Here is a 21,240-nt window from a genome sequence, read left to right as displayed (position 1 = left end):
ACCAAAGAGAATTTTTAGTTCTTTTCCACAGTTATTTTGTTTTGGAATATATATTCTACAAAAGATATATAGTCAAATTACTGTTTCAAAGTCCTTTGAAATAGCTCCTTTCTGTGTGGTTATGCCATCAACTAGATACACACATGGATATGTTATGTATTTTCAGTTTATAGAGGCTTTTAAAATTCATGTTCTAATTACGGAATATCTTTACATGATTCCAAAGTGAAATTTATGAAAGAAGGAAGTATATTCAATAAAGTCTAATCTCTCTCTCTCTCCTTCACCCTGTTGAGTCCTTTCCTTATAGCAAGCCATAATGATTTATCCTTCCTTCTCTGTTTTCTTACACGTTGAGTTAGGTACATATTTATATCCCTGTCCCGTTTCTCTTATAAAGATAATATATGCACTTTTCTCTGTCTTGCCTTTTTTTACTTAGCAAAATATCCTGGAATCATTCTGTAATATTCTGTAGACTTTTTTCCTTTTCTCTCCATTTCATAGTACCCACTTTGAGAATGTACCTGATTACAGACCCAGCCCTTTACTGATGACAATTTGAATTGCTTCTACTTTTTTGTTTTTATAAATCTGCAGTGAATAGCCTCATTTATGAATAAATATTTTCAGTTTCTTTTTCTAGTTTATCTTTTGGATAGAGTCCTAGAAGTGGGATTGCTGGGTCAATAGATACATTAATGTAATTTTGTTAGATACTGCCAGGTGTTCACCCATAAGGCTTGTAGTATTGTACATTCCTATTAGCAATGTATGAGTGAGTTTAGCCAACAAAATATGTTGTCAAACTTTTTTTGCCAGTCTTAGTGAAAAATTATGTATCCGTGCAGTTTTACTTTGTATTTCTTGTATAAGCAAGCCAGGTGAGATGTTGGTCTTTTTTGTTTGTTTATTTTCTAGTCTTTCTGATCAAGTCTGTTTTTTATATTTTATTTTTCAGAGTCAATACAGATTTGTATGTGAAGCTATCTTGAAAGTTTATGAAGAAGGATTTGTTAAACCTTTAACGACATCATCAAATAAATAAGAAAGCAAAGGTCTGGGAAATGTATTGGAAATTGCTTTCCATTATAGTCACTGTGCCATAACACTGCTCACAGGAAATGGTATCTAAACAGACGAAAAAGAAGAAGAAGAATTAACAAAAACTGAAAACTTCAGCACTGTTGCACTTTATGTTTTAAAGAAAAAGTCACTCTCTCAAAATCTATAATTCATGTGTTTGAAGACTATTTCATTCTTTGCTCCAAACAAATAGTGAATAACTGAGTATGTTCAGGGTAATTTATGACATCTTGTGGTGGTGCCATGCCGTCCCCTTCTGGTAGAATTGCCACAAACAAGGCTCAGAATTCTCAGCATCTCTGTTGTATACCTGTATCTTGAAAGCAAAAAGCATTCAACATCAGGAGTCAGCTCTGGTGTCTCCCAGTGATTCGTGTTCTTACTATACTGATGACCAGATGTTACTTTTTAAATGTTAGCAATATCATTCTCAATATTAGCCAATACACTGCCTATGGATGCAGCACATCTTCCCCTACACTCCCCCCATAGAGACCTGCTGTTTGGAAGAAGAAAGTGGAATTTGCTTTTCCCAGGAAATGCTGCACATTGTCCATTTACCAGCATCTTATAGAAAGTATAAATATGAATCTACAAATTTTCTTGAATTTAACAATGTAACTTAACATTTATCATAAGGTTGGCTTATTCCAAATCATGTGATTTCACATACTTGATGTAAAGGAATGCATGCATTGTGTCTTAACCCCTTAAGTGCCTTGCGACGTCTTTGTATGTCTAATGAAAAGGCACTCCTTTGACCCTACTAGGAGGTATGTATGTATATTGTACATTTACAGTTTTATGCATTTTGAATCAGTTCACCATTTTTAAAATGGCTTCTCGTATTGAGAGTTATGCAGTCAAAGGAGGGTAATGAAATTCTGTTTCTTACTCAATTCCTGTATTTTGCCACAAGAAGCCAAGATAATTTGTGACCTACTGAGTGAGTGCTCTGCTGCTATGGAATTATTCAAAACCTGCACATTCCTTTCCTGAGGGACAGGGGTTACAGTTTAGCAGCTGAAGTTAAAAGATGCTTTATTCTTCAAATTTCATATTTATTTTACCCCTACCTTTAGAAATGGCACCTAATATACACTTTGAAGTTAAACATATGAATAAGCTAAAGTTAAAGCAGCTAATTGTGACTTGTTTCTATCACTAACTAAATTATCCCTTTTTAGCATTCATTTCAGTTCTTGTTAAGCTTTGTTCACACTGGTCTGTTGATTGGGATACTACAAACAAGGAATATAACATTATTGAGTTATTTCTAAATGTAATCCCTCAACAGCTAAGATGAGGACTTTCTTGTCATTTTGTGTACAACTACTCCAATTTATATATACTTATTAAGTTATAAGCATGTTAATATGGAGAGTTTTGATTGTCCAGCCTGATGGAGGACCTGATAAGAGTGTGTATATTATCCTCTTCAGGTTTTTTCGTTGTTTTTTTCTTTTTAAGTCCTCAGAGAGATAGAACTTTAAAATTATCCAGTTTTAATATAAGTGGGAATTTTCTTGGCTATTGAAATGTTACATTACAAAATTACTTTATATGGATTATGGTTAAAATAGATTCATTTACCAGTGGTTTCTGAATATTTCTGTATAGTCTTGATAAAATTTACAGTTGAATGGTAGATATTTTGGAACGTCATTTAGTGTGAGCGGGAAAATGTACATTTTTAAATTTTTGGCATAATCTAAATGATGTTATTTCAAATGTTAAAAATCCATAATAGTAAATCTTATGAAGTTAAGTCCTAAACGTTAATAGCCAAAATACCAAATACATTGTTGTATTAAAATATTTTACTTTTTTTTAAAAGAGAAAAGTAAGCATAACCTTTATGTCAAAGTGAAATTCTTGTATCTGTTTCTGAATTTCACAGTCAAGACAGTATAAGATAGTAAATAGCCACACAGTCTTATTTGAACATTCCATTCTCTGCCAACAGATAGGTGTGATTTAGACTGCTGTATGACATCATGGTAAGGTGAAATGTGAAAAAGTAAAATGTTGGGAGTCTACATAATTAGTAACTGTTTTGGCAGTAGTTTTTTACCTGAATTAAAAAGAAAACCTATCCTAACTGTATGGGCAGAATATGACAACCATGGACAAAAAGGTAAAGTTGTATAGATGTAAGCAGATCGTGGTGTCATGTTTTTTGACTTAGGGTTACATTTACACTTTGGAAAGTAACTAATCATTTATTGACAATAAGCACTGCTGCCTTTGTAAATCATTAATGCCAGTTTTTAAATGATAATATATTAAAAATTTTAAATTACCTTTAAATTTCTCATATATGAATTTTTCTTCTGGGAGCTACACCCTGTCAGTATTTTTATGTACAGAAAATATCCTTTTTCAAAGACATATTTATTAGTAACTTAAACTTAAATTATCCCTACAGCTTTTTAAAGTAAACATTGCTAATTATGATTCCCTGTTCACCTAACAAATAAGAGTTTATGCCTGATATTTTTTGGCCACGCCTTGGGATCTTTGTTCCCCAACCAAGGATCGAACCCATGTGCATGGCAGTGAAAGAGCCAATTCCTAACCACTGGACTTCCAGGGGACTCCCTGCCTGGGAATGTTTTTGATCTGTTCATAAATCTAAGTAGAGTTCTAGGAATAATCGCAGTTTTTGTACACTTAGTAGTTCTAGGTTCCATTCATATCAATGTAATAATGTGTGACAAAAATGCCAAATTCCTTGTATCTAAACTACTCCCCTCTCCAGCAGCCAACCCTGCCTCCCCCAAACAACCCACACGTGCAAGAAATCAATGTTGCTATTCTCACAACTGGAAATAGGTCCTGGTGAATCAAAGGACTTTTGTAAATGCTAAGAATGTTTGTAAAAAACCTTGCCTCTGATTCAGGATGGTTTTACCACGTTCTTTGAAGGTGTTGTGTTGACCATCTGACTTGTGTCAGCACTGTGTACACAGGTTGAGGAATATTCTGGAATAGACTGCATTCATAAGAAGAACACTTAGTATTTATTAAATCAGTGCATAATTCAAAATAAAGGCAGAGTAAATAGCATAAGAATTCACTTCCTTTGTACAGCCTGCTGGCACAAGTAGGAGGGCGGAAAGGGTTGACCATGTTGATTAAGAGTAAAGAGAAAATTTATATATAAAAACTGACTTCGAGTGTATAAAAATATTTTAAGCCATTATGACAGCTGCTTGAAGATTTCAAGTATTAGTATATACACATAGAGATGTTTTATGCGATTATGCATTTGTGTATTTCACCAAGGCTGATACAAACAGGGGTAAAGGATTATGTTAACTATGGGAGTTGTTTATAATCTGTTGGCAGGTGATTAGCCAGGTCTAATCAGCTATTTGAACAAAAGTCTCCCGTCTCCACTAGATGTACCACAACCTGAGAGCTGAAAGAAACTTGAAAGATTTTATCAAGGCTCACCTTCTATTACTATAGGTAACTTGTGAATATCATAAATTCTTGTGAAGTTTATAGTCTATTTCAGCTCAAGAATTATACTCAGGCAGTATTTTTACTTAATTTAGAAAACAAGTAGGCTTTAAAAAGCAATCTAATTAGGGCTCCACTCTGTCTGCTTGTCATGCTTCCCTGACTAAACAATAGCTTTTGTCAAGTATTTGGGCTGATGTACATGCAGTGTGAAAACATTTGAAAAAGCAAATTAGAAGACTGATTTTTTAAAAGCACTTGAAACATAGAACGAAGATTTCGAATGTATGTCCACTTAAATAATTTATGTTCATAATGTGAACATGTAGAATTAAAGCATTTATATTTGTTTTATAATCTTAAATCAGGAAGGAAGAAGGAAATAAGGATTTTTAACAATGTTCTGTGTAATATCTGTGTTTTGAATATTTAAAGATATTCTGATGGTAAGGTTGCCAAAGTAGTTTGAATTCATAAAAATTATTTATACCACAATAATGTGGGATATGTTTACACCTCTTTTATTTTGTAGTAATTATTTTGTAGTTCTGATCAATTTGCATTTAAGTCATTTACATTAAGGAAAATATTTGTTAGAACAAATACCTTTTAATAATACAAGAGAAAGATAAATTGTGCCACAACTTCTGTATGTAAATGACCACATCAACAAAGTAACTGCTTTATATTAATATAGCTTATTGGTTCTCAATGTGTGCTTCAGCTAGCCAACTACAGTTTCTGCAACCATTTTTTTTCCTGGTATTTCCTCTAAGTAAAATACCTATGTTTTAAAACCCATTGGATTAATTTTATCAAGTATCAGAATTACTGATCTGTTGGCAAAGTTTTATTGGTGTCTCAGTGTGATCACAACACAGCTTGTAGCAACTGTTTTATAAAGTTTTTAGAGAATTGTATAGCTCCAAAGGAATTTGTATAATAGCAAAATTTATTTGAGGGCTAACTGCTATTAGGCAACTTCAGCAATTTTACAGAGAGCTCATGAAGTTAATCTCAAAATTGTACTTTTGGGGATTAACTTACTTTACAATATCTACAACTATTTTCAACACATTTTACTATACATAGACTTCATTTTTCTCAGTAGCAATTCCTACAGTAAGCCTTACAATGTTATCAAAAACAATCCCTATTTCAGTGAGAAATGACACATTTTATTTTTATAATCTGGGTGAAATTGTTGTGGGTAGACACCAAATAGTTATTTTTGTTCCCATATCTAAATTTGCTGCTACTTATTTGTATGCTTTTTCTACAGTTTATTGTTGATTTCTAAAGTTTGGTGGTTATTGTTATCTTTATTGTCGTAATCTAAGCTGATTGGGCAGCCAGGGGTACTGGGGTACAGTCCATCAATGCTGACTAGGCAGGGTTCAGTGAATAAATAAGTAAACCAGTTTTTGTTTGTTTTGTTTTTTTAATTTACAAAGTGAAAGGTATTAGCAATATTGCAAGTTTAAGACTATAGTTTTAGGAAGAGGTTCTAATGTGTTCCTAAAACCAGTATAAGAATGAAAATGTTTGAAAGCCTTGTTTTGCTCATAGAAAGTTTCAGTTAAACACTGTAGAATTTTCCTACCTATTGTTGTGTAAATGATATAGAAAATATTTTTCTATGGACAAAAGATTGAAACTGTTAACTTCTTTTGCTTTGTTCTTTAAAAAGGAAAAAAAATAATATTTGTATGTCTTTCATGCTGTAAAGAAATGAATGTATCTTTCAAATGTTACTAGAATTAAGACTTGATCTTAAGGGTAAGGATACGCTTTGTTTTAAAAAAAAGTTAGCAAGGAATTGAAAAGGAAAGAGTGTTTCCCATTTCATTATACAAAATGCAATTTTAGAAGAAAATGTCACTTTATTTATAAACAATGATCATTACTGAAGCATATTTCAATATTTCAAATACTTTCCTTCTTTTTCACTTTGCTTTGTGTTAGCTCTAGAATAGAAATTTTCACAAAAAATGTGTGCATACTGTTTTTAAGTATAAGATCATTAAATTGTAGACCTCTGGTTTGGGGGAGTGTGTGTGTGAGGGTAAGCATTCTGCTGCATGTGTTTACTGTGAAGGAGAGTTCTCAGGCTCCGTCCCTGTCTCAGCCGCAGATGAGGACAGCTGTCTGGAGTATGTGACTTCGGTGAAGCCAGAAAAGTGTGGCTAACACTCACCACAGTAAATCAGTGCAAAGGCCCTGACAGATAGTTTGTTTTTTATTCTCAGTATTTTGGACAGGTAAAACCACTGAGCCCAACTCTGACCTATAGCAGTGGTGTCTTACATGGCTGAGGGTTTATTAATTTAGCTGAACAGAAGACAAAAAAAGCTCTACATTTTAAACCAACAGGTATGATTAATTTGTTCAACAATTTCTTTGAAAGGTAGTATTGATTATTCATCATGCACTGAGCTTGACTCAGCGGGGCCTTTATTATTTGGGCTCCTACTTCCATTTCTCCAAGGTAAAAAAGGTTTTTAAACTTCCATTTATCGTAGTCTTTATGATGTAATATTTTCCTTCATTAATTTTTGTTATAGTTGTTAAAAGATTAATATCAGGCCCCCTCAACCCTGAGAGTTTCCAAAATTTAGCAGATAATCTGATAATCTTAACTAAAATGTCACATTGCTGCATGAAATTATCACCGTAAAATCATTAAGGAGACTCAGCCCTACAATCTTAGGCTAAAATAGGTTCTGATTTGTTTTCCCTAAATTCACTGTAGGCACGCTTGAACCCATTTTACCTGTTACTAAAAGAAGCTTCTTCATTTCTATTCCTGAATTGTGTTCCAGTTTTTTGCCAACCCTTCAGCTAGTTGACAAGATTACTCAAGCTTCCTAGTATCCAATAGAGTAGGTCATATTTCATTGCTGAAATTGATTTTTTGAATTTCAAATAGCACTTTATTTCAAGCTTACTACTGACTTAATTTATACATTTAAAGATAAAATTTATCCTAGAGTCTTGTAAATATGGAAACATATAACATTAGCACGTAGAGCTCATTGGATTAGACCCACGTTTAAATGCTTTACAATGATCCCTTGATCGTTTGATATTTAAAAGGTAACTTGTGTGATTTTAGCTTTGCCACTCTTCTGTAATTTATTTGGTACAATAAAGGCTACCCAGTTGACAGTCTTGCTGGACTCTGAGTTCTGTCAGCTAGCTTCAGCCACATTTGGTTCACTAAAATCATTCTGCTTTGCATTTTTGTACATTACATAATGAACACCTGGAATCCATTTGTTTTGTTTTGAGTTGTAATTAGGTGATAAGTCAGTGCTTCACCACCAGTAAGTTGAAAGGGGCAAAGTTCTGACACTTTGTATACATGTTGAAGGGCAAGATTTAAGAGACTAAAAGTTTACATTAAGCTGTTTTCCTTTTCTGTCATTAGAGTATTAGTGCTTAGGCAAATAAAAACTGTCCAGCCTGGTGTTCCAACAGCATCAGGATGTTGCAATTACATCCCATATTGTAATCTTTTCAAATAAGAAAAGCTAGTCTTTATTTTCTACAGTGTAGGCTTAATTTTTAGGACAGATAGTATATGATAGACTCATCAGTGATATTTTTAAGTAGTAGTTTTAAAAATAGTATTTCTATGTAGAGACTGTTTCAATTTGGAATTTTTTTTCTTGTCACAGGTGCTATATGTAAATATGAAGGGCAAAAAGTCACCTAGTTAAAAGTCTAGTTAATTTTCTAATTAGATTATGATTTTACATTGTTTGCTGCCATTTCACGTTTGGTTGTACTGAACTAGTAGCTAAATGGGATTAGCCCCTTAACTTTTTAAATTCTCTTCCCCTATTTCACAAAAATACCTCTTTCCCTATGGTTTTCCGTAATTAGGAGACAAAGAATCATATAGTTCATTTAAAATCTGTGAACTTGAATTTGGTCAACACTGGGTTATTTGAAATCATCACTATGCATTCTGTGCATTTGTCACTGCAGCTTACTGTGTGCTTGAAAGACCTTGTGGATTTGTCTTAATTTCCGTGAAAAATTAGAATTCCTGCAATGAATTTTATGTACTAACAGCAAACAGGATAAAAATGTTGGTTTGCATTGAAACTGTTTAACCCTGAAAGCAATTTTATGTGAAATGCAGTCATTATACGTATTTTCTTGGCCACGATTCATTTTGACTGAGAAATAGTTGTTCAGGTTCAACGTGAAAAAAACTCTAGCTGTGACTTTAAATTGTTCAATTGCAAAATAAAGATGTGCTTTAGTAATTTAAATATAAGAGTTTTAAAGACTATTTTATGGGAGTTTTCATTGTTGGGCTTTTCAAACAATGGTTATTTTCATTATTGGGTGATCATAGACTAGGATAATGCTAAATGCAAATTTTATTTCTAGAATTACTGATGTAGTGGTTGTATTTGCGGGTGAGTGGGTGAGTCAGGAACTAAAAGGGGTTTAGAAGATTAAACCATGTCTGATGAGACGCTCCTTCTTCACTGGCCACTGCTGGATTCCTCTCTTCTCCCAGCATTAGCCTCTCTGCTCTGGTATTCCTACCATAACACCTTGTCAGTCAAGGTAAATGACCTTTTTTTATGTGTCTGAAGTCCACTTGCCTCATATCTTCCCTAAGTACATTTAGGTATGCCATTTCTCATCTATAAAAAATTTTCTTGGAGAAAATTAACATTTAATTTTATCTAGAAATAAAGTGAAAGTGTTAGTTGCTCAGTCGTGTCTGACTCTGTGACCCCATGGACTGTAGCCCACCAGGCTCCTCTGTCCATGGTATTCTCCAGGCAAGAATACTGGAGTGGGGCTAGTCATTCTTTTCACCAGGGAACCTTCCTGATCCCGGGTTTTCCACATTGCAGGCAGATTCTTTACCATCTGTGCCACCGGGACAAAAGTAAATGCCATGCCTCTGTTCTTACATGCATGATACTAAAGCTTCAAATAGTATAATGAGGACCCATGAGGAGTTATGAAAGCCTCTGTCCCATACCTTTGCCAGGGGATCTTCCCAATGAAGGGATCTAACCCGAGTCTCCTGCATTGCAGGTGGATTCTTTACCACTGAGCCACTGGGGAAGCCTGCCCCTAAGAATAGTCCCCCTCAAATCAATGACAGCCTCTTAATTTCTTGTCTTCTAGCGGAAAATATTGCACAAGTATTTGTGTGTACATGTACATTTTGTTAAGGCTGAAGGAATTGTACAATATATTCTGCAGCTTGCTTTTTCATCTTTAAAACATTTCCATATCAACACACTCAGGTCTACTTCATTCTTTTTAATCACTGCCTTGACCTCCATCATACAGATGGATATGCTATAGTTTAATTTCTTGATTTGTTTGCAGTTTATACTGTATGAACAGTGCTGCAGTGAACATCTTCAGGCAAGTATTTTCATTAAAGATTTGCAAGTCTATGCATAAGGTAAGTTTCTAGCAGTAGGGTTGTTAAGCCATTGGGCACCTGCATTTTTAAATGTTAATGATTGCTCTCAGAGAAGATTTTTTTAGCTTATGCTTCCACCAAACTTAGGAAAATATCCGTTTCCCCACATTCTAGTTAAGACTGATACCAAGCAATTTATTTGCTCATCTCATACATGAATTATTATCTTATTTTGACCTACAGTTCACTCATAAAGAGGTTGAATAGATCTTTATATCTTTATTGATCTCTTTATTTCTTGTTCTCCAAATTCTATATTGATATCCTTTGCTCACTTTTATATTAGGTTGTTTAATGTTTGTTTATATGAGATGTTGGAAATTAATTAGTCATTTGACAGTCATATGTTGCAAAATGTTTTTTCTTATGGTGTTCTTTGACTTTATTTGGGTCTGGGGAGGACATGATATTTTTAATAACTTTTATAAACAAATGTATTAATCTGTTCCTTTATAAATTCTGAATTGCATATACTTGCACAAAGCTTGCTCTAATTCCTACTAATATTCTCTGTGATGGAAGCTTTCTTAACTAGCATCCAAATACCCTACTCAGTGTACTAGCACTCTGCTTTCTGCTCATGTTCTCCCCTTGCCACCACTGACTGCTCTCAACTATGTGAGAGCTCTGCTAATTCTACCAATTCTGTTGGAAGCTTACTAAAATCAGTTCTATTTGCTAACCTACATATGCAAATATATTTATCTATATTATATCATTTAGAATTACCTGTTACCTAAACCAATGAAATGTGCGTGTGAAAAGGGGTAGCATTTTTCGAAAAGCTTCTTAAAGGTGTCACTGAAACTTTGTGAAAGCCTGAAAATTACTAAAAATTGGTATGAGCAAGACAGTTAGACTCAGGAAGCAATAGTTAGAACTAGACATGGAACAACAGACTGGTTCCAAATAGGAAAAGGAGTATGTCAAGGCTGTATATTGTCACCCTGCTTATTTAACTTATATGCAGAGTATATCATGAGAAACGCTGAGCTGGAAGAAGCACAAGCTGGAATCAAAATTGCCGGGAGAAATATCAATAACCTCAGATATGCAGATGACACCACCCTTATGGCAGAAAGTGAAGAAGAACTAAAGAGCCTCTTGATGAAAGTGAAAGAAGAGAGTGAAAAAGTTGGCTTAAAGCTCAGCATTCAGAAAACGAAGATCATGGCATCCGGTCCCATCACTTCATGGCAAATAGATGGGGAAACAGTAGAAACAGTGTCAGACTTTATGTTTTTGGGCTCCAAAATCACTGTAGATGGTGATTGCAGCCATGAAATTAAAAGACGCTTACTCCTTGGAAGGAAAGTTATGACCAACCTAGACAGCATATTAAAAAGCAGAGACATTACTTTGTCAACAAAGGTCCATCTAGTCGAAGCTATGGTTTTTCCAGTAGTCATGTATGGATGTGAGAGTTGGACTCTAAAGAAAGCTGAGCACCGAAGAATTGATGCTTTTGAACTGTGGTGTTGGAGAAGACTCTGGAGAGTCCCTTGGACTGCAAGGAGATCCAATCAGTCCATCCTAAAGGAGATCAGTCCTGGGTGTTCATTGGAAGGACTGATGTTGAAGCTGAAACTCCAATACTTTGGGCACCTGATGGGAAGAGCTGACTCATTTGAAAAGACCCTGATGCTGGGAAAGATTGAGGGCAGGAGGAGAAGGGGATGACAGAGGATGAGGTGGTTCGATGACATCACCAAATGAATGGACATGGGTTTGGATAGACTCCGGCAGTTGGTGATGGACAGGGAGGCCTGGTGTGTGGCAGTCCATGGGGTCGCAAAGAGTCGGACACAACTGAGCAACTGAACTGGAATTGGAACAGAAAAAAAGATGATATACTTGGGGTCTGTTTTTTGCAACAAAAACTAAGGGATTATAACTAGGTTCAAACATTAACATGTTCTCAGAGCTGGGCCTGCACATAGCACTGTGCACATAAGTAGACTTCAAGATTCACAGAAATGTATCAGAACTTTTCAAAGCCCCCTCTAGACACCTTATGGAAATGGCAGCTGACTCCAGTATTCTTGCCTGGGAAGTCCCATGGATAGAGGAGCCTGGCAGGCTAGAGTCCATGTGGTCGCAAAGAGTCAGACAAAATTGAGCAACTAACATTTATTTAACTGGACATCTTATTCCCAGCTTTTCATTTTGAGCCATGAGTTAGGTCAAATAAAGTAACAGTTCTCTGAGGACAGGGTTTGAAGGAACTCTTGACTCTGTTCTGCTCCCACCAGGGCCCTTTCGCTGCTGGTTTTAAGGCTGCAAAGGAACTGGGGAGAGAAGATGAGACTCAGGCCAGTCAAAATGCCATAAAACTCACTGCTCTTACCAAAATTCAGCTCTTTTTCTTGAATAAACACCTCTGGATTGTTGCAAAGCTTTGGTTAACATCCAGAGTTTTAAAAAGTTAATTCTGACCATGTTTTATTGTTTGGTGTTTGCTGTTCTGAAGGAGAGGATTTTCCAAGGTTCTTAACACTGCCAGTTTCATGGACTCTGCTACTAAGTCACTTCAGTCGTGTCCGACCCTGTGCGACCTCATAGACGGCAGCCCACCAGGCTCTCCCGTCCCTGGTATTCTCCAGGCAAGAACACTGGAGTGGGTTGCCATTTCCTTCTCCAATGCATGAAAGTGAAAGTGAAGTCGCTCAGTCGTGTCCGACTTTTAGCGACTCCATGGACTGCAGCCTACCAGGCTCCTCCGTCCATGGGATTTTCCAGGCAAGAGTGCTGGAGTGGGGTGCCATTGCCTTCTCCTTCATGGACTCTATTTAGCCCATTACTTTCAGACTCCTTGTTTTTCAACACATTCACCGACCATGTTCTGGTTGACTCTCGTCTGTTGCCAGGAATGGAATCCATCCTTTGAGAATAAAGATTTGCTATCACTGAGAAAACCTAGAAGCCTATGAAGTGGTTACTGCCTAAATAGCCAGCTTCACTTCCCAATACCCTCCCACTGCTTTCTCTGGGATTAACTGTGCTAAGAATGAGGTTCAGTGCCCCTAAAAGGCACATCTCCCACCTTTGTATTTGATCCTCAGAGCTATATTTGAGGATCTCCATTTTACAGGTGAGGAAATTAAAACACAGTTTATTCTTTGGAAGTTAAGTAGCTAGTGAATGGAGGTGTCTGATTCTACAGCCAAAGTTAATATTCTCTGAGAAATTATTTTTTAAAAAATAGTACCAATTTATATGTTTGAAGTTGTTTGAACAATCACTGTCATAACTTTAACCTGACCTCACATTCTAAATCAGTGTTTGGAAAATAAGCATTTAAAATGGATGATTCTCTTTTTTTCCTCCAAAATTAAACTTTTTTTTTTTTACAAATTGGAGTTTAGTTGCTTTACAATGTTTTGTTAGTTTCTGTGCGTGCGTGCTCAGTCACTTCAATTGTGTCTGATGCTCTGAGACCTTATGGATTGTAGCCTTCCAGGCTCCTCTTGTCCATGGGATTCTCCAGGCAAGTATACTGGAGTGGGTTGCCCTACCTTCCTCCAGGGGAACTTTCTGACCCAGGGATTGAACCCGTGTCTCCTGTATTGCAGGCAGTTTCTTTACTGCTGAGCTACCAGGGAAGTCCCTCTACTAGTTTCTGCTGAACTGCAAACTAAATCAGCCATATGTGTATATATAGCCCCCTCTTTGTCACGATAGCATTGCATGGAGTTCCCTGTGGTCTATAGTAGGTTCTCATTAGTTATCCATTTTAAACACAGTATCAACAGTGTAAATATGTCAGTCCCAGTCCTAATCTCCCAATTCATCCCACCCCTTCTTTCCTTCCTTGTTCTCTACATCTGTGTCTCTATTTCTGCTTTGCATATAGGTTCATCTGTACTACTTTCTAGATTCTAAATTTATGTGTTAATGTACAATAATTTGTGTTTCTCAATTCTCCTTTCAAAGGAATTTTGAGGTTTGGTTTACGTAAAATTAAATGAAATCCTCTTATGTATTGAAATAGGTATAGCATCACTGATTTTAAGATCTGAAAGAGACCTCAGGAAGTATGTGTCTTACTCACCTCATTTTATAGATAACCGACACCAGGAAAGACAGGTGCTTGTCCTTGTGAATTCAGGGCAGCATGGTCCTGTGTGACAAAATCTCCAGGTGACTCAGGTGCACAGTAACTTCTAGAAGCTCTGTGCCTTGGCTCCACCCCTCTTCTCTCAGTCTCATCCTGGTTTCACCACTAGGCAAATCTGATGGGAAAATGCTTTCACTTCCGCCTCTCTGTTACTCAATATTGTGAACTTGCCTGGAGCCATCCAGGGTTTTCTAAATTTTTTTCCCTAACAATAAACAAGGCGTGTCTACCACCAGATCAGCAGTGTTCTGTTCCAGATAATTCTGAACAAAATGATGCATGAAATATGGATTCATGGAATATGAATGCTCAGGTTTATTGCCCTGAATCTCCAAAAGTATGGAAAAGCCTGACTTTGTGCTTTGGAGGAAGAAGTGATTTGACTTCAGTTTATTTTGCATGTCCCATCTCTGCACAGCTCTACCCCAACTCTCCCCATTCTTTTAAGGTGTCCTTCATTTAGCCTGTGTGGCTAATACTTTAGTATAAATTAGTTTAAGATCTTACTCCTGCCAGGAATACTTGGAAAGAGAGGAAGGGTGAACTTGCAGACATGAGATTCTGGCTCAGGAAAGACTTAGCTGAGTAAAGGAAGCCACGCAAGTGCATGAACCCAGGTCCAGGCTACAGACCCTGCTGCACTCCTGACCCCGCCTCTGCCACTGGCAGTGCATAAGTACCTTTGTTCCTTGGACAGTAACATTTACATTATATGTAGTGTTGTGTGCTTCTGAAAACATTTTCAGATAAGTTATTTTATGCCAGTCTCATAACTGCCCTGTTAGGAAGGTGGTATCAATCTCATTTTACAGACTTAAAAGTTATTTTGGATCTTTTAGCTTCTGAATTGAAGTCTAGACTCTGCTGTATGCTAATGAAACTCTTAGTGGTATTTCCTGATGAGTTTTTGTGTTCTGTTTTTTTACTTAGGTGCATATTTGACTAGTTAGTGCTCCTCTGATCCAGTGTTTGGAAAACAAACTCTTCCTGATTTCCACTGTCCAGTCAATCCTAAAGAAATCAGCCCTGAATATTCACTGGAAGGACTGATGTTGAAGCTGAAGTTCCAATAATTTGGCCACCTGATGTGAAGAGCTGACTCACTGGAAAAGACCTTGATGCTCAGAAAAATGAAGGCAGGAGGAGAAGGGGACGACAGAGGATGAGATGGTTGTATGGTATCAACAACTCAATGGACATGAATTTGAGCAAGCTCTGGGAGATAGTGAAGGACAGGGAAGCCTGGCGTGCTGCAGTCCATGGGGTCCCAAAGAGTTGGACACGACTGAGTGAACAATGAACAACAAAAGGGTCTTTTCTTTCTTTCTTTCTTCCTCTCTTTCTCTTTCCTTCCTTTTTTTCATGGCTTAAAATAGCAACAGATATTTATTACTGCTCATAGTTTCTGTGGGACAGGAGGTAGGTTGTTCTGACTCAGTCACAGATACATATTGGTGGGGCCTTGTCACAGGAATGCTTGAGGGGCTGGAGCATGGCCCCCCTACATGACTGGCAAGTGGGTGCTGGCTGTTGGAGGGGGGTCCTCAGTTCCTCTCCATCCAGGTGGCTACCTACGGCTTCTTGAGTATCTTCACATGGTGGCTGCTGGCCTCCAGAGTGAACAATTCAAGAGTCAAGGCAGACAGGACAGTGCCATTTATTGGAAGTCACACTGACTTCTGAATTGTTCTACTAATCACCAAGGGTCTTTTCACAATGGAGGCTTTTGGAAGGCAGGGCCCCTTTAGCCTCCAATAAGACTGACTCTCATTCTGGAATTCTCTCTGCTCTGGATGCCTCAGCATGAATGGCCCCACCAGTGTGAACCAGTTCAGCCAAATTGAGAAAGTAAGGAGCTTGGAAATCAGGACAAAAGGAGAGGATTTTGTAGACTTGGGACATTTCCTCATTATTTAAAGGGCTGTGATGTGAAAGAGCAACTATCTTCTTGTGGGCAAAGGCAGATTTACCATGAAGATCATCAGGTTTAAGCTTTAGGGCTCTGACTTGTATGGGCCCCTTCCAAGACCCTAATTCTCATTTTAAATCTTTAAATTTGTCTTATTTCACTTAAGCCACCCCCCCACCCCACCCCAACTGTATGGTTTTCAGAACTAACAAAACCTGGATCCACTCCTTTCTATGGCTCCAGAGAGAAAACCAGGACCTAAAATACTGGAGGAAATCTAGAGTAAGGATGTTCATTAACTAGAGGAAAAATCTTTCCATGGCCAGGACCATTCCACCAAAAGTGGGTTATTCTAGTCGGCACTTTCAACACCTTGCCCACAGTCATTCTTCCTAATAACACCCTGTCTTTCCTGCTAATAGATCTTTGACTTTTTAAAGAAGCTGATAATGAGCCCTTAATCTCAGAGACAGCAGGATCTCACCTAAACCCCAAGTGTGAATTTTAATTGGTGTAAACCAGTGATGGTATCCCTTTCTCCTGCTATTTCAGGCAGTTAATCCCATTCAATGAGACAGGGTGTGTTGGGACGTCCTTCCCTGAATTAAAGACACAGCTTTACTAGGAATTCCGTAGTGGTCCAGTGGTTAAGACTCAACACTTTTACTTCTGTGGACCTGAGAGTTCAGGAAACTAAGATTCTGCAAACTATATGGTGCAACGCCACTCGGCCCCCACAACCCCTGCCAAAAAAAAAAGACAAGGCTACAGGAAGAGGAGATATTTTCCCCGTTCCCTTTCATTTCTGAAACTCAGGAGAGCTGGAAACACTGCAGCCCTCCTGTGGTCAGTAGGCTAGAAGCATAAAAACCAGAATCAACATACTAAGGATGGCAGAACAGAAAAAGTAAGAGTTTAGGATTCTATAGGACTGTTGACCTGAAGCACTATAGGCGGCCAACTACCTTTAGATTACTTAGGTTGAAAAAAAAAAAAACTCATTTTTTAAAGCTACAGTTAATCATGTTCTCTATTACTTGTAGCTAAGTGTATTTTTACTTAATTCAGTTGTGTTTAAGGAGACCGCATTCTCTGTCTCAGGTAGGAGGCAGTTAGCAGGCTGCTGCTGTTGCTGATGCTAAGTCGCTTCAGTCGTGTCCAACTGTGCGACCCCATAGATGGCAGCCCACCAGGCTCCCCCGTCCCTGGGATTCTCCAGGCAAGAACACTGGAGTGGGTTGCCATTTCCTTCTCCAATGCATGAAAGTGAAAAGTGAAAGTGAAGTTGTTCAGTCGGGTCCGACTCTTAGCAACTCCATGGACTGCAGCCTACCAGGCTCCTCTGCCCATGGGATTTTCCAGGCAAGAGTACTGGAGTGGGTTGCCATTGCCTTCAAGTTACCAGGCTAATTCACCACAAAACAGGAATGTCGCAGAGGGTATCTATGATTGAAGAGAGGATTTGGTGAGGGGATGAATTGTTACAGGGAATAATCTTTCATGATCAGAGCACACCCTCCTATGACTTAGGTCCTTAGGTTTCATCCACCAAGATTTCATATTTCTTTCAACCTATAACAATCTTTCTCAGCCTATTTCTCTCACCCCAACACCACCCTTGATGTGCATGCTGTATGCTAAATTGCTTCAGTCATGTCTGATTCTTTGCAGCCCCATGGACTGTAGCCCACCAGGCTCCTCTGTCCATGGGATTCTCCAGGCAAGAATACTGGAGTGGGTTGCCATGCCCTCCTCCAGAGGATCTTCCCGACCCAGCGATCGAACCTGAGTCTCTTATGTCTCCTACATTGGCAGGCAGGTTCTTTACCACTAGCGCCACCTGGGAAGCCCACCACCTTTGACAGGAGGCAGCAAAAAGGATAAAGCGGAATGGGAGAAGAGGACCCTTTCTCTAAACTAGTGTGCTAGGCAACAATTTAGGAAAATGAAGCACGTTTATAAATATTGACAGAAATGTTTCCATTGTTGATCAGTAAACAGAAAAAGTACAATACAGCTTTCACATGTATAAACACTGATAATGCTTGAGTAGAGACAGCCCTGATAGACTGAGTGGATGGCGCTCAAGACCAACAGTTTTCAAACAGTGGAATCTAATTCCTGGGTCTCAGGAAAGCTTTCCATGGGGTACATGGCCCAGATAGTTTTTTATAAAAACTTTTTACTATGGAAAAAAATGTAAACCTGTACATAAAATGACAGAATATTTTAATATTAATATTTTAATGATTATATCACCCAGCTTCATGCCCTGGCCCTTTTTGGTTTCATGAACCACTTCCCTCCCCCCATTGATTTCTGCTGTACAGGGTAGTGACTCAGTTATACATATATATAACTTCTTTCATTTTCTTTTCCATTATGGTTTATTACAGGATGTTGAATATAGTTCCCTGTGCTATGTAGTAGGACCTTGCTGTTTATCCATTCTGTATATTATAGTTGGCCCCTGCAAATACCAAACTTCTAATCCATCCCTCTCCTACCCTCTCCTCCTAGGCAGTCACAAGTTTGTTCTCTGTGTCTGTGAGTTTCTGTTTTGTAGATAAGTTCATTTGTATCACATTTTAGATTTCAAATATAAGTGATATCATATGGTATTTGTCTTTTTGACTTGCTTCACTTAGTATGATAATCTCTAGGTCCACCCAGGGCATTATTTCATTCTTTTTAATGGCTACATCATTGCTTTTTTATTGAGCTAAAATTCAAAGATGACTTATTGATGAAGCTATTTTAAAAAGTAGAGAAAGAAAGCTTCTCTACTTTAATACTGTAAATGGAAACAGTGACAGACTTTATTTTCTTGGGCTCCAAAAATCACTGTGGACAGTGACTGCAGCCATGAAATTCAAAGATGCTTGCTCCTTGAAGAAAAGATATGACAAACCTAGATAGCATACTAAAAAGCAGAGACATCACATTGCCAACAAAGGTTCATATAGTCAAAGCTATGGTTTTTCCAGTAGTCACGTACAGATGTGAGAGTTGGACCATCAAGAAGGCTGAGCACCAAAGAATTGATGCTTTCAAATTGTGGTGTTGGAGAAGACTCTTGAGAGTCCCTTGGACAGCAAGGAGATCAAACCAGTTAATCCTAAAGGAAATCAACCTTGAATATTCATTGGAAGGACTGATGCTGAAGCTGAAGCTCCAATACTTTGGCTATCTGATGTGAAGAGCCGACTCATTGGAAAAGACCCTGGTGCTGGGAAAGACCGAGGGCAAGAGGAGAAGGGGTCAACAGAGGATGAGATGGTTGGATGGCATCTCCAACTGGATGGACATGAGTTCCAGCAAACTCTGGGAGATAGTGAAGGAAAGGGAAGCCTGGTGTGCTGCAATTCATGAAGTTGCAAAGAGTTGGACATGACAGAGCAACTGAACAACAACAATAACAACTTTAATACTATTAGAAAAAAAAAAAATAGAGGTGGAATCTTGTTCCTATCCCTGAAACTGACCTTGCTTTCTGACAGGCTTCACCCAATAACAGAGAACAGAAGTGACTTTGTGTGATTCTGGGCGTTGTGCTTAGTAGGTCTTGGAGCTTTGGTTTTCACTCTGAGGGGCTTGAGTCATTTCAAATACCCTGCTGGAGATCCCAAGACAACCCAGTTGCTCCTAAGAGCCACCCCAGCTGAGATGCCACACAGATGAGTGAAGCCCTTTGGGCAACTCCAGTTCCTGTTGAATTGCCCCAGCCCACAGCGCAGAGGGCAGAAGCCAGCTGTGCTTACCAAGCCCAGCTGTTCAGACTTGGGGTGGTGCAGGGTCAAACTAGCAGTGCCAAATCCTAGGAAGAGCCCTTCTTCCAGCCAGCAGGTCCTCCCCTGAACTCCTCGGAGCTCTGCCCAAGGTCTGGGGGCCCCTTCAGTTCAGTTCTGTCCTGTCTGACTTGCCTCTGTCCCAGGGCTCTTCCCTCTGCCCCTACCCCTAGCCACCCTGCTTACCGAGCAGGCCATGCAAGGGCGCGCCTTCACCTCCTTCAGGCCCTCTCTCCAAGACTTTCCTCTTTCCCTACCAGTCTGTGTAAGATCACCAGCCCTCCCTCTGTCCCGGCTTCTAGTTTTCTCTGTGTCATTTAGCAATGCCTAACTCTAGTACCTGGGGCTTCCGCGGTGGCGCAGTGCTAAAGAATTTGCCTGCCCATGCAGGAGACACAGGAGACGCAGATTCAATCCCTGGGTTTGGAAGACCACAGGGAGTAGGAAATGGCAATCCCTGGTGGCTCAGAGGTTAAAGCGTCTGCCTGCAATACTGGAGACCGGGGTTTGATCCAAGGGTCGGGAAGATCCCCTGGGGAAGGAAATGGTAACCCACTCCAGTATTCTTGCCTGGAGAATCCCATGGACGGAGAAGCCTGGTGGACTGTATTCTTGTCTGGACAATCCCATGCATGGAGGAGCCTGGTGGGTTACAGTTACAGTCCACGGGGTCGCAAGGAGTCGGACACGACTGAGCGACTTCACTTTTCACTTTCCAGTATTCTTGCCTGGAAAATTCCATGGACTGAGGAGCCTGGCGGGATACAGTCCATGGGGTCGCAAAGAGTCCGACGCGACCGAAGCGACTTAGCACGCACGCACGCATCCCTAGTGCCTAAGGAGAACCACGAATAGTGCTGAATTTTACTATCGGTGACATTCACTTTCTCTTTTTCCTGCCAGCTCTGAAGGCCTACGAGGGCTCTTTATGCCCCGTTTATCCGTGGTATCGCCACTCTCCAGAATACATCCTGGCCCATCTCAGGCACTTCCCTGAATTCTCCGTACACAGAAAGGATGCAACGTTCCCTGTTAAGCAGAAATATCCTGTTTCCTGCCGCTACCTTACTGTTCTTCTCGTCTCCAGAATACAGCCCGGCAAGTAAATATTTGCTGACTGAAATTTAATTTGTTGAAGGGCTGACAGCATGTCCTAGCGGTACCTGACGCCGGACTCCGTCTGCAGGGTAAGCCGCCTCTGTGACAGGACTAACGTGGGGGTGCAGCGAGCCGGACCCTCAGGGGACCCGACTTTGGCAGCGCCCCTTTAAACCTGCGGTCAGCTCTCGAACCAGGTCGGCATCGCCGCTTTAACCCGAGCATCGCCCCGCCCCGCCATTTCCGGGGCGGTGTCATTGCCCATTTAAGAATGGCGTGCCCCGCCTCTGGGGCGGAGCTTAGG

General features: G+C 39.1%; 1 protein-coding gene across 7 annotated transcripts in view; it reads left to right on the top strand.

Moving 5' to 3' along the window:
- Window positions 1-7,725, top strand: part of PTPN4 (protein tyrosine phosphatase non-receptor type 4) — a 190,592-nt gene extending 182,867 nt beyond the window's left edge. For all 7 annotated transcript variants that reach the window (XM_070389259.1, XM_070389265.1, XM_070389270.1 and 4 more), the window contains one exon: window positions 962-7,725. In XM_070389259.1, the coding sequence (XP_070245360.1) occupies window positions 962-1,048 (87 nt within the window). In that variant the 3' untranslated portion in view covers window positions 1,049-7,725. The remainder of the gene's footprint in view (window positions 1-961) is intronic.
- Window positions 7,726-21,240: the final 13,515 nt, after the last annotated feature.

Source organism: Bos mutus, chromosome 2 (genome assembly GCF_027580195.1).
Source record: "Bos mutus isolate GX-2022 chromosome 2, NWIPB_WYAK_1.1, whole genome shotgun sequence".
Lineage (NCBI taxonomy): Eukaryota > Metazoa > Chordata > Mammalia > Artiodactyla > Bovidae > Bos > Bos mutus.
The sequence above is the reverse complement of the archived record's forward strand: the minus strand, read 5'-3'. Positions and strand labels throughout refer to the sequence as shown.